The sequence below is a fragment of the Equus asinus genome, chromosome 5 (genome assembly GCF_041296235.1).
Source record: "Equus asinus isolate D_3611 breed Donkey chromosome 5, EquAss-T2T_v2, whole genome shotgun sequence".
Lineage (NCBI taxonomy): Eukaryota > Metazoa > Chordata > Mammalia > Perissodactyla > Equidae > Equus > Equus asinus.
Window position 1 is genome coordinate 36,460,562 of NC_091794.1, and position 27,946 is coordinate 36,488,507.

Sequence of the window (27,946 nt, forward strand, 5' to 3'; positions counted from 1 at the left end):
TACAAAGAGGGAGCCAGCATCAGAAACCAACACGTGGAGCGGGGAACTAACAAGACCGGAGACCACAGGGGAGACAGGTGAGGGAGTTCATTTGGAGACTTAACCACAAAAAAGAACTTAATTTGCTCCAAGTTAAAAGGAACTCAAATTACTGCAATAAAGAATCAAAAGTGGGTCTTCTCACTTCCAGAGTCTGAGAAGTGGTCACTGTGGAGGTGGAGAGTGACTGGGTGATGTGGTCAGTACGGGATGGCTTCCTAACAGCTTGCATGTTCTGGCTGGGCTTCCCTCTGGCCTGCAACCGTTGGAGGACTCTGTCTGCCTGGTCACTGGGCAGCAGCCTGGGGCCTGGGGCCAGCGTTCCCCTGAGTGCTGTGAAGTGGCTCGAGAGAGGCCTGGGATTCTGCCAGAAGTTTCCTTACAGTGGCCTTGCCATCTGCTTGGGGACTGGCCTCTGTGAAATGCTGCCATCATGCTCTGGTCATGTGACACTTAACAAAAGCCTTAACCCAACCCCTTTAGAGTCACCCTGCTCAGAGCAGTGATTTCAGAGCTCCCCTCTTCTGCCACCTGTCCCTGAGAAGTGTTCAGGTTCCACAAGGTCCTCCACTTGGCAGCCTAGTTCACTCCAGTTGAATGGGCGCTTGCAGTATTGGTGTAACATGCAAATAAGCAGACCAATGTGATTCTTACGTGCTAGTCTGTGAGGTTGGTAACATTGGTGGAGTGAGTATACTAGGACATTTTATTCTATGAAATCAGCAAAGAAGAAAAATCTTGCTGCCTGGAAAGGCACTAAATTCATACTGACAGTACAAGTCTTAAAAAGAATGTCACACTGTTTTGGTACATTAGTCTCAGAGTCTAAGGAAGAAGCAAGTAACTGGGACTTAGCATTAACTTTTTGTTTATAGACGGTGAGGGAGGAACACGCTCACTTAACACAATGAAATGATGTAAATGAAGACACAGTCTGAAATTCAATCCATTAGTGATTGGAGATTATTCAATTGGAATTGTAGTCCAAAAGGGCGGTGGGTGGAGGCAAGTGGCCTTTTTCCTGCCAATGGTGCTGTCCTGACAGCCACAGGTTGGGATCCATTGGTGCGATCCTGTCATTCTCCCGTCAAGGCTCACTCAAAATCTCACACCACCTTTAAGAAATTAATTATAAGCTTAGAGCTGGGACGGCAGACAGATCTCCCCTTGCACGCCAATTCCAATCATGTGGTAGTTGTTGCTCCAAGTGCTGTGTTGTGAGAGCTTCTGAGGCTGTGTCTGGGCTCAGTGGAAAGAATATGTTGATCAACAAATAAGGTCAGTCTTGAGTGTTTACAGTGGACATGGTAGATGGTGGTATGTCATGGTATTTTGGCTTCTGGCTTAGTGGAAAATCAAAACAAAACATAGTATACTATACTGCAGAGCAAGGCGGGAATTCCTGGGATTCCAAAAATTATATTCTATTTTGGAGAATTCAGTTCCAGGAAGTTCAAGTAGGAACATTTTAAGGGGGAAAAATTGAGACATAAAGGCATGGAAAGAGAGTAAATCATTTGATCAATAAGGATGCATTCATACTGAAAGGAAGTCAATGCTCCCCAGTGGGGGAGGGCATTTAAAATTGGGTTGGCATCAAGAAAACCCCAAACCATCAAATCCATTATTTAGAGTAAGAGGAAAATTTAGCACAATGAGGTCCTGAAATAGATGTCCAATACTTTTTAAATCCTACTAAAAATATCCTTCATTCTAGAAGGATGAATTTGTTGATACTAAAGTTTTTAAACATCCAAACTTCAAGTAGGTCTTAACCAAATTATCTCACAACAGAGCTAGTTTCTTCGCCTTTCTGAGTAGGAGTTCCACAATCTTGCAAATAAGTCTAAACTTTAGCGGTGGGAAGGTCTATTATAATTTCAAAGTGGATGTAGGCTTTTCAGTCCCTCTGCTAAGCAATGTTAAGAGGAATTGTTATTCAGAGGACATGATCTAGAATGAGATGAAAATCAGAACCAATGTTCATCTGCAACACAAATTAAAACTCATTATCTTTCAGTCAGTCAAAAACAGATGCTAAATGAATGTGGGCATTCATCCCAAGGGGGTTAAACCTTCAATCAACAATGAAGCTTGAAATCAGTCCTGTGAGGTTCCTTAAAGCACTGTTACACAGTTATCAGGACTGAAGAATTAGCTCTTAAATTCCCTGAGCTCTTAATTCACCACTCTTCAGCTGACCGTAGAGTTATTCTCAAAGAACACACACCAATTCAAAATTGTCCTGGTTAGCTCAAGGCAGGCAGCGAAGGGCAAGGCCCGGATACAAAGGCATTTCTCTTTTTAACCTAAAGACACCGTTCTTCTCTGAAGCCTCTAGTCACTTCTACTAAAAAATAAAATGTTCACTGTGGAACTTTATTCAACTCTTGACAATACAGTGACTGATGATTCAACACTGTCTATTACTCGAACATGTTCATAAAAGTGAATCCAGATAGGTATATGGCATTATCATGACAGATAGTCAAGATGGAAATTTAAAGAACCTACCAAAATAATGAGGTATCAGGTGTGGGTTTTCTAGGAAGACCATCACTGAAAGGTGTAAGACAGATGTTGACCCTCGTGTTTCTCTTTTGCCACTAGGTGGGCAAGAACTGGACAAACTGAAGTGTCAGTGTTTTATGTTGGACAGAAAGAGGACACAGTTGTCGGCTCTCTGTAACAAACCAGAGAGATTCACAGTACAGTGTGGTCCAAAGTCCGAGGATGGAAAATATGGACTTTCAAGGTACTTCTCCAGCCCTATGATCCTCTAAGTTGACTAGGCCTCATTCTAGAATTTCTCTAGTCTTGTCATGGGATCACATCACAGCTAGGCATTTTATGTCATGCCATATATATATATATGAAGATAGATATATATATATCTATCTTCATATCCTTTTTTTTTTTTTAGTTTCTTTGCTACTCCCAACTAGGAGAAAAAAGGTTGGTTTTGTGGGATCCATCTGGCAGGATGGAGATTACAAACTATGCTGCGAGTTCTTGAAACGATCTGACCCATGGGCCCCCTGCAGAAACTGTCTAGGTCTGTTCCTCTCAGGGCATTAAATAATTCTCTTTTTGCTTCTAATATAGTCCCATGATTTTATTTCTTAAGAAACTTGAGAAAGTTTACAGCTTTTGAAGTCTTTGTCCATCCACTCAGTCATCTGCCCAGCCAGGAGCTTTCCTGATCAAGTCAGAATCACAATGTATCCACTGGGCACCAGGGCAGAACGCTCATCCTCAGATGATTGTAGTTGTACACAGACAACGAGAGGATGAATACCAGGGAGCTTCCAAATGGCAGTTCTATTTTCATTCCATCATAAAAATCCATAATAATTCATGGTTAGCAATAAACACAATCATTGTACTATACCGTAAACCATACCTTCTGATCGACAGAACATGAGAATAATAATTATAAAATAAAATAACAATGATAATAATGCCATAACTTAAGATCTTTCATGTAGTCCAGCTACAGAATTTATACAAAATGGAATAATTTAATGCAAACAATACTGCTCTCTGTATAAGTTAAACATTTTCCTTCATCCTACCTAAGAGCTATAAATTATAGACACTAAATTTTAAATCAATTTTCAACATAAAGTGTAAACAAATGGAGGGGATCAAACAAGCAAAAGGAGCTGCTCTATCTTCCCTCCTGCTTTCCTTTTTGGCTGATGCAATCAGTGAAACCCAGAGGAGGGCAACGTTTTCATCTGCGTTGGAAATGGTTTAATACCTGTATGTCAGTCTTTCCAAATCCAGTATGATGTGGCGTCAGAGAGTCTAGCCATCTTCTTCAGGTCTTGAGCCTAGGTAGGTTGTTTGACAGTAACCCATCTTGGAGACAGAGACAGGAACTAGGCCAACATCTGTTTTTATATAAAATATTAGATAAAAATGTCCTTAAAGCCGAGGCACCATGAAGTACCTTGGGATGCTTTTCAGAGCCCATGACCGTGGAGACAGGAAGGACCTCATGCCTTGGACAATGTAAACTCTTTCCAATCGCTGCTCAGCATCACTTGTTCTTTCCATAAATTTTCAAATCCAATTATTCAAAACTGCATCGAAGCAAAGTGAACTAAAATACATTTTACAAGTAGCAATTAACAAAAATGCTATTGTGGCGGGAGAGAGGTTGCGTTTTGCAAGTTGCTTCTTTTGCCTTTATTCTGATAGTGGTAGCCAGTCACTAAAGCTTCCAGGATAGAATGTATTAATGAGTAAAAACAAGGGGAATGGCTTGGGATTGGACACTGGACAGACTCACACACATCCTAGCTGCCTTCAAAGTCTGTTGTCCGGTTTAAATCAATATGACTCTGGTAGACAAGCAGCTTGGTTCCAGGGAGGGTTGACCCCATCTTCTCCATGTAGCCGAACTGAGACATTCTGAGAAGGTATTTCCTCAAATCCCACAATTGCTTTTCCAGCACTGTTGTAAATTTCCTTTCTCTCTTATCCTTCTCTCCTCAGGCCCACCCCTCCTCCTTTTTTCCTAAATGAAGTAGCAACAGGTGGAAAGGAAATAGGCTACAAGAAAATGGCACTTGAGTCTGAAAAATTAACATATTGGTCAAGGTAACACATTTGTCAAGGTAATGACAATGACAGCATTGAAAGGGAAGTATTTGTCAAGGACAAGGTTTGACATTAACTGTATAAGTCTTATGACCAAATGCTGCTTAAAATTTTAGAAATGAAATCAGCTTCCACGTACACAGTTTTCTTTTTCCTCCTAGAGGAAGTATATGCCCTCAAAGACCTTGGGTGCAAATATCTTGTCACCAAACTTTTCTAGGTCATGTTCATCACCCATCTGGGTAAGCTGGTTGAACTTAATGTGGTCTGTTCACGAATTACCTAGAATTGCTTTTCTTTTGCCCTTCTTTGTTTTCTAAAATGCTCAATATGTCTTGCTCTGGCTCTTCTTCAGTCACTTACGGCCAAAAGGACTGGTCCCCTGTTCAAGTAGCAATAATACCTCCTGGCCCCACCAGTTCCCAAGGATGTTGCTCCTAACTTCCACTTCTTTCGTTTCATTCTTCCTTTCTTTCTCTCTCTCTCTGTCTTTTTTTTTTTGCAAGAAATTATTGTTTCTCTCTATATATCATATATAGTTCACTCTTTACAGTACAAAGTGTTAAAATGTCAAACAAAAATAAATATCAATGTTACAGTAGCTAGAATATTCAATAAAATAGATCCCTGCCATTCTTGATTGAAATGTTCGTGAGACTTAATTTCATTTGGATATTTTTTTCCAGAGATTTGCGAAGTCTCATGTTCCTGTTATTGCAGCTCATTTCTAGGGGGAAGAAAGATAGGGCAGCTCTCTTCCTAGCCAAAAAAGCAGGGAGAGAGTGGGAAGAGTCTGGGTTGGGGTGGATTTGAAATGCCAGGGAAGTGAGGAGATCTTCAGGATGGGTATTCTTTCATTACCAAGTAGCAGAGCTGTAGTGTTTATTGGTCCTAACTGTGGCATCAGAACACTCTCCATCTGAAGAGTCACAGTCCGATTCTTCAAACTGCATAGGATTCTGCAAAGTGAGGACAAAAGAAAACAATTTATTTCTGCATTTACTGAGTAAACGTATATTGAACACCTCCCACACCACAGGTACTGTGCTGAGTTGCTGGGTAAGTGGGCTATGAAGATAAGTGAGACCAGGTCCTTTCCTTGTGGGGCTTCTGGAGAAGGAAGACACATAATGATGATGTTGATGATGACGATGACAATTATAACAGTACCAGCACCCCCCCAACTTATATAGCATTTACTATGTTCTAGACACAGCCAGCCGTAAGTACTTTATATCTATTAATCCATTTAATCCTCACAACAACCCTATGAAATAGATGCTGTTATCATACCCATTTTACAGATAAGGAAACTGACCTACAGAGAGGTTAAGTGGCTTGCCCAAAGTCACACGGTAAGTAAGTGGGAAGGCTAAGGCTGGGATTTGCATCTAGGCAGTCAGATTCTAGGGTATACACTTTCAACCGCTATGCTATCCTGCCTCTCAAAAGGCACTGAATGCACTATAGTGTTACATGTGCTATGACAGCATTGTCCAGGGGACAGTGGGACATGGAGGAGGGAGGCTCATGTCCTTAACCAGGTTGGGAGAGGGGGTCGGGAGAAGGTGATGTGTGAGTTAAATCTTGGAATGAAGGGTTCCTGAGCAGTTTAATGTTTGTGCCTCATTTGGTAGCATGGCCCGCATTTCAGGGAGCTCCACTGATCTCTGTCCTTCTACTTACTTCATGGAGGCAGTTGTTTTATCTTATATACTAAATGATAAATATAAAGGCCCTAGGGACTTGAGCATGTTCTAACCCAAAGGAGCTATAGGGAGGGAAAAGTGATGAGAGGAGAAGGGAAGAGAAGCCCCACCTCATAGCCACGTTCCTCCGCACACAGCTTGCCTAGAGACATCTGTGTCTTCACGCGGCGCACAGCACACTCCTTGTCAGAGAGCCCATCCGAATGTGAGGATATCTCAATGGCGATCTCCGGCGTCTGGGACAGCAGCTCGTCTAGTTTCTCCGCCAGGTGGTCTTCAAGTTTATCTGCTAACTCATCAGGACTGTTTGAGTGGTCACTGGTATTTCCCTCCTCTCCATCAGACACAGAGAAATTCTCAGAGCTAAAGGTTGAATATGACTGGCAGCTGCTGATACAGCGATGGGGCCTAGAACCACAAAGAACCAGAGGAACTTCATCACAGGAACAACTACTTTCCTTTCCTTGTCTGTCAATCATAGCTTTGGTGCGAGGTCATCTCGTTTTTTTCCTGCCCCTGAGGGAGAATCAAATCCAGATAGGTAGAAACTATTTAACTTTAAAGCAACAGAGAAGGAAATGTGAATTTCCCTTTTCATTTGGTTTACATGTTTATGTGGCCAAACACTACACTCCAAAGCTGATGGCTACCAATGGTTTTTAAAAAAATTGGCTGGTCTAATTATCCTGTGTACACGTATGCATGGTATGGAAATGTTCAAATTGAAATTATGCTTCTTATTCATAGAATCCTGGGTTCTTAGGTGAAACAGACTTTGGAGATTCTCTGGTCTGACTCATTTCCCAGATCAGATAACTGGAGCCAGAGAAAAGTGACTTGTTCCAGGCCACACCATCAGAGAAGGCAGAGCTGCAGCTTGAGCGAGGTCTACTCACAGGCCCCTCGGAGTCCTCTACCTCCCTCCCCCCACAGCTGCAGGTCCCATTGGGCATGGCAGCCCTGGAAGGCTGTGTGCCCTCACCACCCCCATCCACGGACCCCCCAGCAGGAATAAGCTTGGAAGGAACTCTCATTGTGCAGCTGGGGACACTCCCCAGCCAGTGAGTGGCTCATTCCAGCTAACAGCTGGGTTTAGCTCCGATGAGGCAAAGCTTGGGGCAGGGCTGGGGGAGGGGGAGATTTGTAAAAGTTCCTCATTTCTTTCCCATTGTTTATAAGTAGCCTAGCAAATAAGAATGCTGTTAGCTTATACTGGTTTTGAAAACAAAACAAACAAAACAAATAATAAAAGAAGACTGCTCTTTTCCTCTGCCATTGTCTCATCTTTCTGTATTTCTTAGTGCAAAGCAATTTGATGGCTATGATCTGATCCTGGCAGATGTTTAAGCCAGGTGATGGGCTGGGGGTGGGGGGATCAAGGACGCATGGAAAGAAGATGAGGGAGCCCAGGTAGGAAAGGGAAGTTAAAGTAGGACACAAAGCTGATGATCCAGAAGGGAGACAGGGAGAAGAATGTTATAATGCAAAAAGCAAAACCATGTGGTAAGAACATAAATATAATTTGCATTATGGCAAAAATAAAGGTGAGAAGGCGTTAGGTGTCCTGAGCTCATGGTGTGTCATAGGAACAAAAGCTGGAAGTAACATAATTGTGATGCCAGCAGAATGAGTTCAGAGAGTGAAAAGACATTTTACTCAGGCTCAGTCTCGCTGCACAAGAGAAAACATAGTGTCCAAGCAGACACTAAGACAGCAATAATGACATGGCAGGAACAGCGCAGGGGATGAGAACAGATTACAATTTTGTGCACAGCGTGGGGACCCAGAGTACAACTTACCAACAGACTAGGAGTCCCTTGGTTTGCCGAGAATTCCTCTTTCTGGGTAGGTACACAAACCTCCCTGGGGATTCTTAGAGCCCTACTCTTCAAGGGAATGTCTATTAGCAGAAAAGCCCTCCTGGGACAAAGAAAACTACCTTCCTTACTTCTACTTAGGAGCAGCTCTATTCTAGAAGTAGGCGGGTGTGGTCCTTTTTTAATCCTACAAGCCAAGTTACCATCTCTTGGCTAAATAGGAAGTTATTCCTAAGACTCTGTTGAGGAAGAGTCAACTCATCTAACTATAATTAATTTGAGGTATAAAATTCAAGGCATGGAGAGTGCTATGGACTGAACTGTGTCCCTTCCTCCCCCGCCAAATTCATATGTTGAAGGCCTACCCCCAGGTGACTGAATCTGGAGCTTCAGTCTTTGGGAGGTAATTAAGGTTAAATGAGGTCATAAGGGTGGGGCCCTAATCTGACAGGACTCTGCCTGATAAGAAGAAGATCTCTCTCCCTTTTTCTGTCTCCCTCGCCATGTAGGACACAGCAAGAAGGCTGCTATCTGCAAGCCAGGAAGCTAGTTCTCACCAGGAACCTTTATCTTGCATTTCCCAGCCTCCAGAACTGTGAGAAATAAATTTCCATTGTTTAAGCCTCTCTGTCTGTGTTATTCTGTTATGGCAGCCCGAGTAGACGAATACAGAGAAACCAATAGAATTACCCCCAAAACAGCATGGCCATCCCTCATAAATTGCCTGCTATATTCTCAATTGTAACCTTGAATGTGTACTTATGCTCCTCATCTTGAAGTTCCTCTGAAATGAATTCTGATGAACTTGGATCTGCTGTGCATAACCAGCTGCCAAAATGTGGTGATGGGAAACCATGAACACAGTGAGTTCAAATTTCCCTATAAGGTGGCTGTTAGAAAGTGACCTGTGACTGAACAGGAAGTGTGGCAAACTCAGGATCTTCCCCCATTACACTGAAAGCAATCACATGTGCTTGTTGGTTTTACCTCTGTCTCCGTGGAAATTCAACTTCGCTGTCCACTTCTCCTTCTTCCTCTTCTGAGGAGTCATCTCCACTCTGAGAACAAGGAGAAAAGTTTGATTTCTCTTTCTCACACACACATACACACACACACAGTTCTTGTAAAAGATTTAATTATCATCAAAAGACACTGAGTAGCAGCTTGCTAAGGGTCATTCACTCATTTGGCAACTTTTCCTGGGTGTCCATAATGACAGACCTGTACTAGATACTGGAAGACACACAGAACTGAGTAAAACGTTATCTTTGCCCTCAGGGAGGTGAAGGCTCCATGAAAATGTCCAGAGGTGCGTGATGGAGAGGGGAAACTAGAGGTCTTGGATTTTGGGGTGATCTCCTGTAATCATTGTCATTAGTGGTTCCAGACTCAATTGACATAGAGATTCCACCAAGAAGTGATCTGTCAGTTCTTCAAAGCCCAACAACTTTTCCCCTATTACTTACCAATCACTTTTTCACTATTATATTTATTATGTGTGTATCACCTCCACTACTAAGACATACATTATTTGAGGGTCAGACCATATCTTATATTGTATTCCTATTTTACCATTAATACAATGCTGCATACAAAACAGGTGCTTAGTACATTATTGAGTCAGCATGTTGGCAGATATAAGGGAGCTCTGGTTGGGATGTCTGAGGCCTTGTGATTGCCAGGGCTCCGTGGTTGATCTGGAAGGGCAGGGCAAGTGTCCTGTCTGAGAAGATGAATCTTCCCTTACAGGGAAGATTCCAACTCTCTTCAAGGGCATAAGAACAGCCACACTAAGATCAACTGTCCTTAACCACAGCATCGTGATGCACTGGATAGCTACAATCCCTTGTGAGGTGGGTATTTGGGTCCAAGTAATGGTATCAAAGATTGAGGATAATTTACTTTTAAAGTCAGTTGTAAAATACTGTCACTCTTATCCATGTGTATTCTGATAAGCTTTTTGAGTAGGAAAGACAGGGATGAAGTTACCTGGCTGAGATGAGCACTTTACCCTAGGAGTACCTGTGGGAGTGTATCTCAGGAAAGAGAAGTTGAACTGCTCTGTGGGAGAATGGTTCCAATGAAGCCAAATGTATAAGGTGTGTGTTCTGTGGCCTGCAGACCCATAGATGGCATCAGGATGATTCAAAGATACATGTTACTTGGCAGGGGACCAGGGAATGGAGTGATTCCTAAAGGGTGCAGGGCTTCTTTGTGGGATGATGAAAATATTCTAAAATTGGTTTTGGTGATGGTTGCACAACTCTGTGAATAAAAGCACTAGTTGTACACTTAATGGGAGAACTATATGGTACATGAATTATATCTCGATAAAGTTGTTATTAAAAAAATACATGTTATTGGCCATAGGTGTAGTGGGAGCAGAGAATGGATTAACCCAAATTCACTGCACCACCTGAAATGCAATTTAACATCTGAGAATTCTTAGTCAGCAGCAGCGGCACTGTATGTGGGGGAGGAAATACAGTTCTGACAGCAGCCCTCAGCTTCAACTTCTTTTCTATTAAATGTCTAGTTGACCAAAACATGCTCATTTACGTTTTAGACTCTTTCATTCCTTCAACTAAACTCCTAATGAATGATGAGATGAAAGAATACTTCATATTGACCGTTTACCAGGTACTAAATACTTTTCATACATAATCTTATTTTTAACTTATTAGCAAGGCGAGGTTACATTTTTGGAAGGTTGCTATGTGCCAGGCCCTGTTCTAAATGCTTTATATTAATTAATTCATTTAATCTTCACATCAACCAGTGAGACAGCATCCACTATTGGCCTCATTTTATAGACAAGGACACCAAGGTTCATAGAGGTTCTAAGTGGAAGAGCCTGGCTTTGAATGCAGGTCTGCCTGACTCCCAAGCTCGTGCTGCTCTAACCACTATAGAATACTGCCTCCCAGCTAATAAACCCTAGGCAGCCAGTGGGTGAGGAGGAGAGGAACAGGATTCAATGACTGAGAACTGGCTGGGTCATGAGGGTAATGTTTTCCAAAATATACTGTGAAGTATGGTGAAATGAGTGAGGGAAATGCTGGATTACACAAGGTTACTGCATGATTTCTCAAAGCCTAGGATTTGTTACCATGCACCGGGAATCTCCTGGAGGGGACGGAAGATACTGCTTCCCAAATGGGTTTTATAATGCGATCTTTCCTTCTTGCAACATCCCTCAGGACTAGGCTAGGGTAGTGGTTTCCAAACTATTTTGATTACATTTCCCCAATACCTGGTTATTTATCTATTTATAAATTACATACATTTGAATCAGTCCCCTGGGTCAGCAGTTCCAAAGTGTATTCCCATGTCCATCACTGAAGCAGTGTTGAAAGAAAGTGTTTAAAGGAAAAGAAACTTCTGCTTATGCTTTTATCTCATCCTTTTACAAAATGCATATTTTATGTATGTTTTATAGTGCAAATAACATGAGAGGCTCTGACATTCCTGGAAGGCAGTGACACACACAGCTGTTGTCACTACAGCTCACCTTTTGAAGGGGCCTTGTTTTTCGAGGTAGCATTGGGGGCGTGATGTGATGAGGGATGCCAAGGGAGGATGCAGACCGACAGCCGTTGAATTCGTTTTCTTCCATTTTCTCAGAACCTTGGGCATTTTCTGAGAGGGTATTGTGTGCTGGTGACTTGAAAAGGTCGGGGCTCCTCCCCACTGGCTCAGCAGAGGGTAGGTCTAAGGACCCACACTGTTCTGGCCTGCACTGGAGGCAGGGGTCATAAGGGTCAGCCTGACAACAGTCCCAGGGGCCAGCCTGGCCGTCGTCAGGCTCAGAACTTCTCCAACAATCTGCTGCCATGGCTGTGGAGATGAGGTCAGGGCTAGAGCCAGGCAACTGTCTTTGAGCATGGTTGCTGAGTGGGCTCCGCAGGGCTGCTGCTGGGCCAAAATACCTCAGGTTGTTGGCGCAGGTTGCAATGTCCTGTCCGTGCATATTGAGTCTGGGATGGTGACTCTGAGACGTGGCAGGAGGGGGTTGCTGGTATTGCTGCTGCAGAGGATTATGGTGATGGGGAGAAGGGTATTGGGATTGAGCCTGGTCTAGATAAGTGGGATGGGCTGAATTTTCCTGGGCTGGCTGGCTTTTCAAGATTGCTGCAAAGTCACTATGGCTGCCTCTGCTGTTCCCTCTGCGGTGGCGTGGTTTGCTGCGATACCGGCTCTTGTTGCTTGAGGTGGACATTTTGGGACTTCCGGACAAAGGGGATGCAGTGGGAGCCACCTCCATACTGGGGATACCTTCAGATCGTAACAGATCTGGCCTGGGAGAAAAGAACAAGTTTGGTTTTAAACACATGAAAACAAATTCAAGTTTGGGGAAATGTATCCCAAGCTTTAAAATACACATACCCTTTGAGTCAGCAGTCACACATTCAGGGATTGATCCAATGGAGATAATGGATGTGCACAAAGATGTGTGTTTGAAGATGTTATATTACAGTATTGTTTAAAATAGAAAGTTAGAAACAACCTAACTGTCCCCTTATAGAAGATTCCCTTTATTCCTTTTGGATTTTATTCTGTGCCCCACTAGCCAAGGTACTCGATCTCTTTTAAATTCTAATTCTGTCCTACATGTTTCTTGATCTCTTCCTCATAGTATCAGCTATCAGCCTAGTGCCAATAGGCAAGGCATAGGCATGGCTGTTTGCCCACAATCACAAATCTGTCTGATGATGGATCTGGATAGATCCCACGGGGAGTCACAAAGGACAGAGGTCTGGTACCAGAGGAGGAAACCTCAGGTTAATTAGGCAAGAGGCTAAATTCAGGGAGTTTGGTCTAGACGGTCTCCTTGAAGGCTAGGATTATGTCACATCCATCTTTGTACGTGAAGAACACTAGCAAAGAGTCTTGCTCATAGTAGGTACTCAAAAAATGTTTAAAGGGGTGAGGGAAAGGGGTAAGGGGAGAAGAAGGGGGAAATAGTACACAGCCCAAGAGGCTGAGCAGAGCCAGCAAGAGAAGGGCTCACGAGGAGTGACGCTGGCCTTCTACCGTGCTCCTAAAGGGAGGAGGTCCTCTCACAGCCATATTTTCGAGTGCCCAGTGGGCCGGTCATGCCCTCCTCGTCCTCTCTACCCCTGCAGTAGTCCCTGAGACTCTTCTATACAAGCCCTAGGGTGTCCAAGACCTTGCCTGGAAACCACAGATACACTCCTGCCTCCACCCTATGTGATGAGGAGCCCAAAGCCCAGCTGAAGTGGCCTATAGTCTCACAGCCCGTTACTGGTAGAATCCAGACAAGAAGCCTCTCCTAACTTCCAGTCTGGCTTATTGGATAGTCAAAGCAGAGCTTGAAAGTGCATACAGATTACTTGGGAGCTTGTTAAAATGATTGGGTAGGCCTGAGATGGGGCCTAAGAGTCTGCATTTCTAACACACTCTCAGATGATGCTGAACTGATGACCACACTTTGAATAGCCAGGGCTCATAGGAAATTAGCAGGCATTAGGCAGTAGGAGATGGGTTTCTCTTTTCCTTCAGGAGAAGTACAGTTAAAGCCTTGTCTTAGCACAGCGGTTCCAGGTGTTACTGGTTTATGAGAAGGTGGGTAGAGTATTGTGCTGCCATCAGCAGTGTCCTGTGTCGGATTCACAGTTCTATGGTCAGCTGGCCAACTTGTGCCACAGAGGTATCTGGATTGAGGAGGCCCTGGGGCTTTTACTGAGGCAAGACAGCCCTCCAAGGCCCAGTAAGTGGCATCTACCTACACAGTGACTGGCTAGGGTGGGCTCTATAAGAGAGCTGAGGTGAAAGTGTCACAGTCAGGTGAAGGCTGCTTTTATTGAAGCTGGCAGTGACAAAATCACAGAATAACATTGATATGGCACTTCACAGTTTACAAAGCACTTTACAACATATAAAGTACTTGCTTCCTACTATTTCAATATCCATTTTACAGATAAGGGCACTGAGGGATCATAGAGGTTAATTGGCTTGTGTCCATTGCAAAGCTAGTAAGTGGCAGAACTCATAACTTGAATGCAAGTTTCTGGACACCAAGGAGTAGTTCTTTCCCCATTCCAAGCTTTCCTTATTATGAGGCATTTAAACTATCTTACTGGACTACACTCACTTGTGAGAGGCTTGGTGGATCCATAACTGAACTCTGACTATCTTCTTTTTGGTCCCTAACCAAATACAAAGTGAAACCTAGGATAAGGGTAGAGGATGGGTTTCTCCTCTCTGATCTGCTCAGAGGTCACTGGACTTCTGACTTGATAATCAATGGACTGTCCAAATAATCCAAAACTTAAATCCTTCAAGGGCCAATTAACTGAAAGCACAACTCTTCACAGCTCTAATACCCACTCCAGGTTGCCTTCTGGACAGTTCAGCTAGCATGTTGACTAAACATCTACTGGTGGTGTCAAACTCTTTCAAACATATTTCTCACAGCCAAAATAAAAGTAAACATGAGCTCATATTTTGAAAAATTAAACTATTTTCTTCCCCAGTGCTCTTAGTTTTAGCTGTAGGCAGAGCGCAGGGGAAAGCCAGCAGGTGGACTCCATCCCTAACCAGTACACCAAAGAAAGAGGTGTTGGGATTCCCAGAGCATTTTGCCAGATGCCCTCTGAAAACCATTTCTCAGAACTTGACCAGAAGATGGTCAGGCATGGTAAATAAAAGCAAAATTGGAATTATTCCATGTAGTTCCTCATTAGTAGTTTAGATTTAGCATGATAGATTTAGTCATGCTATGGTAGAATGGCCACCATTCTGAAAGCCTTAAATACATTTTGGGTTGCATTTTCTCATTACCTTTACTTTTATTGCATTTAGCTCAAGTCTCACTGTTGGGGCCACACCCCAGCTTTAGGGCTCTTTCTTTCCTTTACATTAACTTAGGATGGAATCAAACTCTCCATTGTTTGGGAGGAATGAGGCTCTGGTAGAGGTTGGTAATAAAAACTGACTGGAAGAGCATTCCAAGATTAAACTAACATAAGGAAAATGTGTTATAATTAGGGGAAAGGGCAATCTTTTTTTTTTTTTTTAAACTATTTAAAAACCTATTTTTTGAGCACCTATAATTTGCTAGGTGATTTCACATGTTATCTTATTTAAACTTCACAACAGTCCATGCAGGAGTGGAATGATGGGAACCATATGGTTCAATGCAGGTCATTATCAAAGCCTCTGCCTTTGATTTTGGTGTTGGATTTACAGGCACTTACTACGTTATTAAAAAGAACTAACTAAGTGAATAAATAAAAATGGGACATGCCTGGACCAATGTTGAATAAACCAAGAATTATAGTTAACCTACTTCTGTGCACTAGGGATCAAAAAAAGAAAAAGAAGGGGCCCAGCCCCATGGTCGAGTGGTTAAAGTTCTGTGTGTTCCACTTCGGCAGCCCAGGTTCGCAGGTTTGGATCCTGGGTGTGGACCTACTCCACAGATATTGGCTCAGGGCTAATCTTCCTCAAGTAAAAGAATAGGAAGATTGGCAATGGATGTTAGCTCAGGGCAAATCTTCCTCACCAAAAAAAAAAAAGAAAAAGAAAGAAAAAGAAATTTCATGTGCTAGATTTATATCATTTTACCCAAGGGGTTGAAAGAGGTCAAATGACATGGCCCAAATCACACAGCTTATAATAGACAGAGCTGGGATTTGAATTCAGGCCTGTCTGGCCCCCAGTTTATTTCTCTTTTACTATTCCATGCTAAGACAATGAATATCTATGCCTCAGATAGTAAAAACTAGATTTCTTGACTTCATGGTGCACACTCTCTCACCTTTCTGCCTGTTTTATCTAGAGGCAAGTGTACTAATGATGAAGAATAGAGTGGCCACACCCACCATCCTCTGATAATGTATCTTGAGGGGATATTTTCCCATTTATCTGCACAGTAGGTTGGTGCAGGCTCCCACCGTTTGGTCGGCATCCCCGGTTTGTGAGGCACGCCTTTCCTCTTCATGAGTTTCTCCATGGCGTTAGGGTGGATTATTGGACGGACAGGGTGTCGTTTGTAGGTCCCAGGATACTTCTTTTCCACTGCTTGCTCTCGCCTGCAGAATGAAAGAAAAAGCCACATCTCAATCACTGTAGACAGAAAAAAATGGGCAAGATGCTTTCCCAGGCTAATTCTACCCACAGACTCTGGCCACACCCAACGGATACAGGCTATTTGAATAATAAGGCTGTTATTTGAGTTAAAAAAGGGAAAAAAATATATACTAAATTCAAACTAATCTGACATCATTGTGCTCTTCAGCTCACCAATGGCATCAGAGCCTGACCTTCCCACCCCCTGACACACCTTGTGGGAGACTCAATGCAGTGGCAGAAGTCCTACTTATTTTCAGTTGCTGTTTTGGTCAGGACCCCAGGGTTCTTTTGTCATTATCAGAATGACCTGAAATCTCTTTCAGCAGCCACCGTACCTCCCCAGTGGGCAATAAGCTCCCACTCATCCACACCAAGCTCTTCTTGGAATGAGGACCCCTTGTCTGAGGCATTCAACAGGGTGAAAATGCCTGTCAAGTGAATGTTCCTCTATAACCAGCTTCGCAGCAACTCCATTCCACAGTAAACCTCACCAGGGCCAGGGACATGTGCACAGCACATCCCTTAAGGAATGCTGGGTGAGTGAATAAAATATCTGCCAGTTCTGAGTAGCAGCAACATGGAAGAGTGATACATTCCTGCTGATTGATGGGCCCAAATCAATAAGGACAGACCGTGGGCTGGATGCATACTTAATGAGCTCCTTCTCCCGCATTTCTAGCTGCAGCATGATGGCACTCAGTTCCATGTACAAATTATTAGCCCGCTCAAGTTTTCTCTCATAGTGTTCACGAATATCCAAAGCATGCCTATCAAAGAAAACACAGGATCAGCGAAGCTGACTAATTTGAGAGAGAAAAGAGGACAGCTCTAATGAAATAAGAATCAGGATGGTTTATCTCAAAAATATTTCTCTGAGGGCTCTCTAAATTTAAGGCTCCCTTGTCTGATGCAATGACTCGGACAAGACAGAGTGGGAGATGGGAAATCTAAGCTCTCCACTTGGTTTGTCCTGAAGGGCCACATCCAGCCATACAGAATAGGCAGGAGGGCCAGAGATAAAATCTTACTGTGATCTGTGTATAATTTGTAGACTTTGTGTCATGTTGGCAATACCTTAATTAGAATACAGTATAATATACTCATATGTTAATGAAATATGCAGCTAGAGCTGACATCATGATCACTCATTTATACTTATCCATGGTATAGATCCTGAATAATATAGTGGTTATCTACGACTATGTCCTGTATCCCTTAATAAATTATAAGCATCTTGAGACCAGGGACCACATCTTATAAATTTCTGGCCTTCCATGGCACCTAGGACAGGGGCTGAATGAACTAATACCATTGCTCCAGGAATTGGAGAGATATAATAAAGGAGGATGACAGAGTTGGGGGGAGAGGATAAGACAGCAATATAAAGGAGGGCTAACTTTTAGGGCAACTTTTAAAGAGAATAATAATAAATGGCAGAGGTGAAAGGTGTGTAGAAAGTGCAATGGTGATTCACAAACAGGGTTCCTGCTAATATCAGAAGACCTGGGGACGAGAAGAGGTGGAGAAGGAGGGGCCAGCTGACCTGAGCTCTTCTCTGCGCCTTCGAATCAGTTCTTCATCTAATCGGTGTATACAAGTTCCTTCACTTTTGATCTTCTCGAAGTGTTTCTTCACTTCTTCTCTCCATTCAGCCTGGGCGAGGACACATAAGATTTTGTTAATATCCTAGGAGTTTCAATGCCTGATGTAACCATAGGATCACGGACAAGATTTTTTTTCTGCATGCTTCTACTGAAGGCCCTTATAGAAGAGATGTTCAATGACTATTGGTGATAGCAAATGTCTCAAGCTAGTGTGTCTGCACACCCCACACCCTACTCCATCTTCTGTATTTAGTCCAATATGCAATGCTGCCTCTTTTCCAGTTTCCGTGCAGTGCTGGCCACCAGAAGCACCACAGCTGGCATACTAGCCATCACCTCTGGAAGCAAAGAGCTCACTTTTAAGTCAAGATAGTGGCTGAGATAACCTGATCAGAAAGAACAGCTCTGATAACCATATGGTACAAGCATGTGTCACTGAAAATATGATCACCTTTACAGTTGATACCAGAATTCCTCTTACGTTTTGTTTCTGAATATCTCTTGAGAAAATATTTGGAGTAGAAACTCAAGGGGCATGAACAGCAGAGATGGGAATAAAAACACAGGAATTTGGGGTGAGGGAAAAAACAGAAAAAGAGGAGGAGGACGAGGAAGAATATGGCTAAACAATTTCACAGTCTGACAAAATTTTTAGGACAGGGATGGATATCTAACATGTGATTCCAGTTGTTCAAAAGGTAAGCTGCTTCCAATTTCCTAAACCTTTAGTAAAGTCTCTGACATTCACCTTGACTTTGGATGAATGTTTTTGTTTATTTGTTTTGTTTTTTAGAAATCAAGGAAAGGTGTTGCCCTTCATGTTTGGGTGAATGACAGGACAAAGACAAAGGAAGAACCACAAGATGGTAGGGATGGGGGCCAGGAATTTTTCTGTGTGTATGAGAAAGATTGTCCCTGAGCTAATATTGTTGCCAATTTTCTTCTTTGTGCTTGAGGAAGATTGTCTGTGAGCTTACCTCTGTGCCAATCTTCCTCTATTTTGTATATGGGACGCTACCACAGCATGGCTTGATGAGCAGTGTGTAAGTCTGCGCCCGAGATCTGAACCTGTGAACCCCGGGCCACCAAAGCAGAGCATGTAAACTTAACCCTCCACCACTGGGCTGGCCCCTGGGGGCCAGGAATTTTAGGAAGGCAGAGCCAGAGTAGCCATGAAATTACAAATCTCCCAGGAATTCACTGAAGCCTTAGAAAGGATATTAGACTTTACAGGGCATAGAATTTCAAGCCATTTTTATCGAAATTTTAGGGGGCAGAAAAATCTCTGCTGGAATATGGTCTTCAGGCAGTTTCTAGAAAAACAGCTACAGGAGATGTTTCCTCAAATTGTGTATAGACTATCGTCCCAAGAAGCTAATGAGATTAAGATAATTTCCAGTGAAGACTAGATGTGTAACTAAATGTTTCTAATTGTGTAATCTTCCTCTAGATCTATTCTATTACCTTTATATTCACGTGAAAAATGATCTCTCTACATCACGGAGGAAGTTATGCTTAAGCAATTGTGAAATTACAGAAGATTTCTCCCCAAATTTGCTGTTTCTCATTTATTTTTATAGAGGAAATTATACTGTAATTATTCAGGAAGTGATCATCCTGCTTATCTGTTTAAAATATGCTAGATCTTCATATATATGTATGTTGACTGACCATTAAAGAGAGATTTCTGTCAGTCAGCTGACCTTTAGGTGCCAAACCTGCCAAACAATGTCACCAGAAAGCCAAGATCCAGAATGTACTACCCATTGTTTGGTAATAGTCTCTGACAGTATCTAAGCAGTAAATGCAGGTTTGGTTGAGCCCCATGTAATGCTGTTCTCTCAATCAACAGATCAAAGATATGAAGTAGGAAGAGTATTTGAGCTTTAAGAGGCCAAAGATTGACAATCAAGGGTTGTTAGACCAAAAAAGAATAAGGGAGAGGGCCAAATTTGGGCCTTAATGTTTCCTCTTTTGTGCAAAACATGTCCGTGGATCCTAGCACAATACTTACAGAAGGAAGCAGGAAAAGGAATACCTCCCTCTGGTGGTGAGGAATCAGATATCACAGATGAGATTCTTTTAATTCTAGAGGAAATAAACCTTCTGATATCCATTATGGGAATGGGAAACTTAAAGAGAACCTTCTGCAGGTTGGAACCTAATAAGAAGTAGATTTCCAAAAAGAGTTTCCCTCCGTGGAGAGGGAACAGGATGTTGGGAATACACCAGGTACTGATTAATAATGTATTTTCCCCAAAGGTATCATGTTCCTGGTAGATGTTAATTTTGGAGTTCCATCACGTATACTTAGAATCTTTGTGTAATCGAGTTCCAATTTGCACTAAAGCTGCCATTCAGACACGTCTGGGCATATCTGAAGAAATGGAGGGTGGGCAAGCCTGAAGCAAATTTGCAGAGACTAAGGAGCCTCTGAGAGAAAACACGTCATGAGGGAAGGAGGATTCTTGTCTGAGTCTGCCTATAACAAAGCCACCCTTTTAGGAGTGGAGAGGCATTTCTCTTCTTTTCACTAAAATACCTGTCAAACACTGGGCCATAACCAGCGCCATTCTGTTACCTTTGACAAAGTGTAGAAACTCAACAGGGAAAGGAAGAGTGCACTGTCTGAACAGAACAATATGCAGCTTTGGAATCGTGAGAAGTCCAAAGCTTCAGTTATAGCAAGAAATAGCAGCTCTTGGTGGGTGATGGCAGTGCCTTAAGGATATGGCAGTATCCCCTGGACATCTGTGGGGGACCACAGTCTTTTAGGAGAAAACAGTGCTAACCAATAAAGTAATACTCGGCAGATGCTAGGTGGGAGACTGCTTTGTCTAGCCAGAGTCAGTGGAAAGCAGACGTTAATAATGAGGCTATTTGAGATCCCCACTCTTCATTGGGGATTCCTTCAAAAATGTATGTGGGGGGTGGAGGGAGGGTGCTTCACAAGGTACTTAAGTCCTATGTAAGCAAGTAAGGGAAAAATCCAGTGAAACTTGGGTTATTACCATTAATGGGATCCTCTTTATGTCCCAGATAAGGCCTGGGAAAGGCTACAACATCTAGAAGGTTTCTGTCTTCTCCAGTCTTCTAGTTATTCAATCAGTAGACTGAAGCTCTTGCACCCAAACCTTGCTTCTTTTCTCTCCCGTAATATAGGTGTGTCAGATGAGGTTGAATTAAAGGATGAAAGGGTGAACAAAATGTGGTATATCCATTCAACAGACTATTATTCAGCAATAAAAAGGAATGAAGTTCTGCCAGATGCTACAACATAGATGAACCTTGAAAACATGCTAAGTGAAACAAGCCAGACACAAAAGGACAAATATTGTATGATTCCACTTAAATGAAATATCTAGAATAGGCAAATTCATAGAGACAGAAAGTAGAACAGAGATGATCAGGGGCTGTGGGGAGGAGGGAATGGGAAGTTATTGCTGGTGTAATAAAAACATTTGGAAATAGATAGTGGTGATGGTTTCATAACATTGTGAATGTAATTTATGCCACAGAACTATACTCTTAAAAAATGGTTACAATGGCAAATTTTATATTATATATATTTTACCACAACTTTTAAAAAGTAAAAAAAGAAGTTGAGGCAGCTCCTACCTAGCTTGAGGAATAGAGAAACAGGATGTTGGGGGGCTAAGAAGGGGGAAACATAGATTCTGAGCGAGAAAAGCCTTAGATGTGTACGTGGTCAAGTCCAACGCTTGATTGGCACATGAGTCCTCTTTACTGCCAGGTATCAGCACCCAGCTTCTGCCTAAGCACCTCCTCACTCATGACAAGATTACTCTTCAGGCAGCACAGTCTGTCCCTATAGTGAACTTAGTGTCTCTGCAACTCCCAGCCCATGAATTTCTGGGTGGTCACAGTGGCCATCAACAGGAAACTGGAGTGGTGCAAGGTCTTAGAAGCAGGGCGCATGACCCACCTAGCAGCTGGGATCTGGGACTGCGCTAAAATGTTTTCTGAAGACTGATATCAAATGTAATTGAAACCAAGAGCAATAATTGCCTACTTGCAGAAATGGGTTATTGTCTAGGAATGAAGCAATAGCCTTGGCAGAATCTAATATTGTACTGAAATTGGTTGCTTTGTTCATCTGTTCTATATATGCTGCATCTTTATACATGTGCTGTTGATGCAAAACAGATGAAGCATTTTCTCTCAGGAAGGAGTCAGCTGGGCTCTTGGCAGCACTTTTGATTGACAGTCTGAGAGGAAGGTGGAGACCAGTGGCTAACAACCATCGACTGATAACTGATGCTGAGAGCACTGTGTCAGTAGGCAGGGGAGGCCTCAGGTACAAGACTGATCTAGAAAGACAAAACCACATGCCAAACAACCAGTTCTTCCCCACTGGGGGAGGAGAAAGTCAAAACACAATTAATAGGAGTTTCCTAGCTGCCATCTATCCATCTCAGATCCATCAGAAAAGGTACCCAGAATGTAACAACCCAAAGAAAGCTTATGTTTGTAGCTTTGTGGGAGGTGAATGTAACATCGACAGTCCCGCAGTTCTTTACAGTTTACAACAAATACATGTGCATTTTTATTGTCTCATTTGATCCTCACCAAAACTCCACAAGGAATGGAAGATAAGATTATCTTCAATGTTTAGATAAGTAAGCTGAGCTCTAGAGAAATTTAGTGACTTATCCAAGATCACAGGACAGGGATTTAGGCTAAAGGTCTGTTGTTTTTCCCAGAACTAGCTAGTTCATAAATACTTTATTATCTTTAGCCAGAGATAGTCCGAATATCAGACCCAGAGACAAACCAGCTTTTAAGTACCTGAAAAATTCTAGGAACTAGCAAGCGTAGCAGATTTGGGGCTATTTAAGGAGAGGTGAAATTTTACGTTGGGAAAATAATGTGGAAGAATTAATGAATATTAAGAGACATCCAATGCACTAAGTCTTCCCCTTCTCTTCCTTCCTCTCCCCTTCCTCTCTCTTTTATATTCTTGCTCCAAAAGAACCTTTTCTTTTCTGAATTCAGTTTGAACACTGCAAGTATAGATAAAAGTGAGTTCACATAAATGAGGGTACTGACTGTGGGGGCTGAGCTGCATTACACGGTGTTTTGCAGATGGTGGGTGCTCAGAAAACGTGGCACTGGCTTCAGAAGTGATATTCTGGGAGCACTCAAGTAAAAATCTGTTTAGAATTTAAAGTTTCCCAAGTATCTACATTTATACTGTCTCAATGGGTTGTGACTTAGCACTCTCACCAAAAACTGCCTTTCTGAATTGTGGTATGTATAGTTTTATTGTAAAGGAAGCAAAGCTGTGATTGCAACTGTATCCTAAAGTTAGAAAGTTTGAAACCATACCCTAGAGTGTACTCACTATTATTCACTTTCATTTCACAAAAGGACCTAAGTCTTTTTTCTGAATACTAACAAGAGAAGATTATTAAACAGATTTCTTATCCAAGGCCCCATACCCACATGTATTTCAATAGATAGACAATAGGGTTTTTCGGGGTTTTTTTGGTGAGGAAGATTGGCCCTGAGCTAAGATCTATGGCAATCTTCCTCTATTTTGTAAGTGGGACGCCGTGTCAGCAAGGCTTGATGAGTGGTGCGTAGGTCCTCGCAGGGGATCCAAACCTGTGAACCCTGGGCTGCCAAAGCGGAGCACACGAACTTAACCACTACACCACCCAGCTGGCCCCAGATAGGCAATAGTTTTAATAGTTCTGAGGGAGTTTATCTGACTGCATACCAAAGAACATAGGAAATGGTATGAAGTCAACCTCCTACCTCCTCTGATTTTCTCTAAAGTCAAACACTTTACTTACATAATAATTCCTCAGAAACACTAAAAAACTACAGGGGCAAGCCTGACTATTTCAAAACATAGTTGTGGGGAGAGCTAAGTTTGTGAATCGTGGAGAGTGTGTTGGAACTTTGGGCAACAGGATAAGAGTCTCTGATTCATCAGTCTTTAGAAACTGAAAAAAACCTTGTGCCTTTATTAAGATATTCCCCAATGTCTGATGGGTGGAGTGTCTCTCTGTTTATCAGACACCCGGGAAGCACGTACTCCCAGCCTCGGATTGGGGCAGGCAGGAAAGCATACTGGAGGATTCCTTAACTCCCAGGGATGATGATGCCCCGCCCAGTCCAGTGCTCTTCTCAATACCTACTTTCCAGGTAGGTAAACTCAGTACCCATTGGAGATGAGGGCTATGAGGGGTGGATTGAGACACCAACTGGAAATGAAATGTCCTCTCTGAGAATGAATCTTTGAAATGATACTGGAAGTCAATGTGGAGATGGAATTCATCTTACAAAAATTCATTTTAGAAACACAGTAACATAAAGTGAGACAAAGCTATATGAGAAAAGATTAGGTAATACTGTAGTTAAATTCTCCAAGCATAAAGCTATAATTTAGGATCATCACATTTACTTTAAAAGCTATAGTTTCATCCCATTTTACTCCTTTTGCTATTGCCTGGGCCTGGTATGGATAAGGACCTCACATATACTTATCTCCCACCACTCTCCATCCATATTGATAGTGGTTAGACCTTATGACATTTGCAGCATTTTTATTTAACAGTCACAAATTCTTCCCCTCTCTGCACCTATGCCCTTACAATATGCTGTGGCAGATTCTCTTGTCAAGAGGTAAAGTCTGGTTTGGCCTGTGACTTGTTTTGGCCAATGAGATATTAGCACCATGATGTACACATTGGCTTGAAAATCTTGAGCACTGGGGCTTGCTCTCTTGCTGCACTTGTTATTGGAGAACACCATGTGAACAAGCCAAGCCCAAGCTCGCCTGCTGAAGGATAAGAGACCACTTGGAAGAGAACTGAGGTGCTCTAGTTAACAGCCAGGCAATCTCCAGACTTGTGAATGAGGCCATCTAGAACCTGCCAGCCTCCCAGCCAACCTGGCCACTGACTGCAGACATGTGAGTGCACCCAGTCAAAGCCAGCAGAAGAAGTGCCTAGCCCAAATGGCCAAACCACAGAATTGTGAGCTAAACAAAAGCTTATTGTTTTAAGCTGTAAATTTTGGAATGGTTTGTAATGCCATAAAGGCCAACAGATAAATTAAATTACATTTTATTTGGTGCTACTGGGTGACACATAAAGTTAGAGAAAAGCTTCTCTCTGGGCCTAACTCTATCGTGGGCTCTCTCTGGGATTTAACTCCCCTCCTCTGTACTTTAGCTTTTCTACTTCAAGGAAAGCAATACTTTCACGAAGGTCAGCAGTAATTCTAATTCACATATATGTACATTACGGTTTTCATATTCTCTTTTCCTCTTTCTCTTCAACAATTTCCAGAACCCACTATGAGGATGACATTTTGATATACGTTCTTTTCAAATGAGATAATAATATATGTTAAGTGCTTAAAAAACTCCAAAATGTCATATGTGTGAGGTATCAGAATTATGGTTTCATAGTGAATAATTGATATAATTGTTATAAGAATCAGAATGGCCTCTTCTAAGAGTTACTCTTTCTCATTGAGAGTTCCTTGTCTGTCTGTTCACTAGCACATGGTAGAAAGTTTCCAGACTTACCTGAGACTTGAAGTAAGTTTCTTGTGGGGTGGCAAGTACGTCTGCGGATGCGATGTCTAAATGCATGAGCGTCTGCCGAAAAGAAGGTCGGTTGCGAGGTTTACTCTGCCTAAAAGGAAAAAAAAGACAGCTTGAGCATTTCAGAAGTAGTGTCCAGGAGGTTGAAGATTTTACTCTACATTTACTGAAGCCTACTGTTTCAAGATATAACAAATTCTTTGTTTACAAACAGCTCCAAGGCTCCCAGTCTTTATACTACCAGATGAGTCACTCCCAATACACATTAGAGACTTCCCTGCAGCTTTAGAGAAGTTTTAAATATGGTTTTGAGGAAGAAGGTAAAAGAGAATATTGGCAGAAATGTATTTCTTACCATGTCTGTTTCATAAGGATTTTGAATCCATCAGGGCAAGTGGAAGGAACTGGAAGGTGTAGGCTGTTGCTTCCAACACCCCAAATAATGGCTGAAGAGTCTACATCTTTATAAGGGATCTCTCCTGTCAGCAGCTCCCAAAGCACCACTCCAAAAGACCTACAGTAGCACCAGGAACATGTACGGACGATATTTCAGGAAGACAGGTTTGTATTTTGGTTCTTTATTAATTTCTAATCAAATATGTACTCAGTTTTAAAATTCTAACACTGCTGTGAGAAAAACAGAAACAGCCAAGTAAACTCTGAAAAAAAAATCAGTGAGGGGGTAACCAACACTATCAGATATCAAGACATATTATAATGAACCCTGGTGCATGAACAGCTGGCCAGCCTAGAGGGATGGAACAGAAATACAGAAATAGGCCAAATACATACAGGGAATTGAGTACGGGATACAAGTGACATCTCAAACCAGTGGGGGAAAATCGATTACTCAATAAATGCTGTTGGGACAACTGGCGAAAAAATTAAATCTATACTTCATCTTACATGAAGATAAACTCCAAATGAACTAACGATTTAAATGTGAAAAATGAAACCATAAAAATTCTGAAAGAACACATGGTAATTTTTTTTAAATAATATTAGAGTGGTGAAGGCTTTTCTAATTATGAAATCCAGAAGCCGTAAAAGGAGAGATTGATAAATTAAACTGCATTAAAAAAAATCTGGTATGGAAAAAAAACTCCACCATAAGCAAAATAACAAAATGTGGAAAGTATCTAATTCACATACACAAAAGGCTAATCTCCTTAATATACAAAATACTCTTAGAAATTGATGAGAGTAAAGATCAGAAGGCTTAGCAAAGGATAAGAATACCTCACAAATCATAAATTACAAATGGTTTGTAAACATATGTAAAAAATGTACTAGCTTACTTATAAGAGGAATGCAAATTAAAACTATACCCAACATACCATTTTTTACCTATGTGGTTGGCAAAAGTCCAAAAGTTTAACACATTTTGTTGGTGAGACTGAGAAAACATTCTTATACATTTCTGTTGGGAACATAAATTGGTATAATCCCTAAGGAAGACACTTTGGTATAATTATCCAAATTACAAATGATCCACATTTCTACTTTATCTTATTTACTCTGCAACTTTAATATATGCTATTATTCTGGTTTTAAGCTTAAAAGTTATTAGTAGCCAATTTTAAGAATGGAAGAAAGCAACTACAGGGAAATACACTGTTAATAGCAAAGATTTGTAACCTCAGAGGAAAATCTGACAAAGCACATGACCGTATCACAGCAAAGCACATCACTAATGTACATAATGATGGTCTGAGTCACCAAAAACAGGTAAACTTTGTTTAGTCTATTTTATTTAAGGTGAGAATTATGTAATACATTTCAGAAGGACTTTTATACTAAATGGTTATTTGAAGTAAACTTTCCAGAAAGTTCAGCGTATTCTCTGAGGGTCCCAAAAACTGATGACTTACTGAATGGATATTCACTCTAATTCCTCTCCCAATCCTTCTCACCATTTATCATCAGACTGGGTAGTACCTCAGATAATAGGAGACTGAAATCAACCAGAAGTGAGTAACCCTAAAGAATATTTTGGGAAAGTAGAGTGTTGAAGGAGGAAAGTGCTAATAGGGTGAAAGTGGGAAAATGCTTTCTAGGTGGCAAAGTAGGCGCTGCTCACCATATATCGACTTTTTCAGAGACAGGTTCATTACGTATCACCTCTGGTGCCATCCATGCAACTGTGCCGGCAAAGGACATCTTGGTGCTTTTATCGCTGAGTTCTTTAGATGTACCAAAATCTGAAATTTTTACTGCATCTGTGTGTGTCACTAAAACACTTTGAAAAGAAATAAAGAAAACATCCAGATCATTAGTCCTAATGAAAACCATGACTTGACTTGGCGACTGAAGATTTTGTTTGCTGCCTCCTACCTTGTAGAATTCAGTGTGTGAGTTCCCATGTTACTGGGGCAATAGCTATATACTAGAAACAGCATAACTCATACTGGTGAGGCAGCATAGAATAGTGGGCCTTTTACACCTGGTTTTCTCCTGCCTCCACCACTTACTAACTGTGTGATCTTTGCC

At 41.9% G+C, this 27,946-nt stretch overlaps 1 protein-coding gene across 6 annotated transcripts in view; it reads right to left on the reverse strand.

Annotated features, from left to right (window-relative positions):
• Positions 1–3,345: 3,345 nt before the first annotated feature.
• The window catches only part of MAP3K13 (mitogen-activated protein kinase kinase kinase 13), a 164,245-nt gene continuing 139,644 nt past the window's right edge, over positions 3,346–27,946 (reverse strand). For all 6 annotated transcript variants that reach the window (XM_044771232.2, XM_044771234.2, XM_044771235.2 and 3 more), the window contains 10 exons: positions 27,537–27,695; positions 25,812–25,970; positions 25,439–25,547; positions 17,814–17,923; positions 16,921–17,037; positions 16,093–16,230; positions 11,685–12,471; positions 9,161–9,231; positions 6,467–6,764; positions 3,346–5,606 (listed from right to left, as the gene is read on the reverse strand). In XM_044771232.2, the coding sequence (XP_044627167.2) occupies positions 5,505–5,606; positions 6,467–6,764; positions 9,161–9,231; positions 11,685–12,471; positions 16,093–16,230; positions 16,921–17,037; positions 17,814–17,923; positions 25,439–25,547; positions 25,812–25,970; positions 27,537–27,695 (2,050 nt within the window). In that variant the 3' untranslated portion in view covers positions 3,346–5,504. The remainder of the gene's footprint in view (positions 5,607–6,466; positions 6,765–9,160; positions 9,232–11,684; positions 12,472–16,092; positions 16,231–16,920; positions 17,038–17,813; positions 17,924–25,438; positions 25,548–25,811; positions 25,971–27,536; positions 27,696–27,946) is intronic.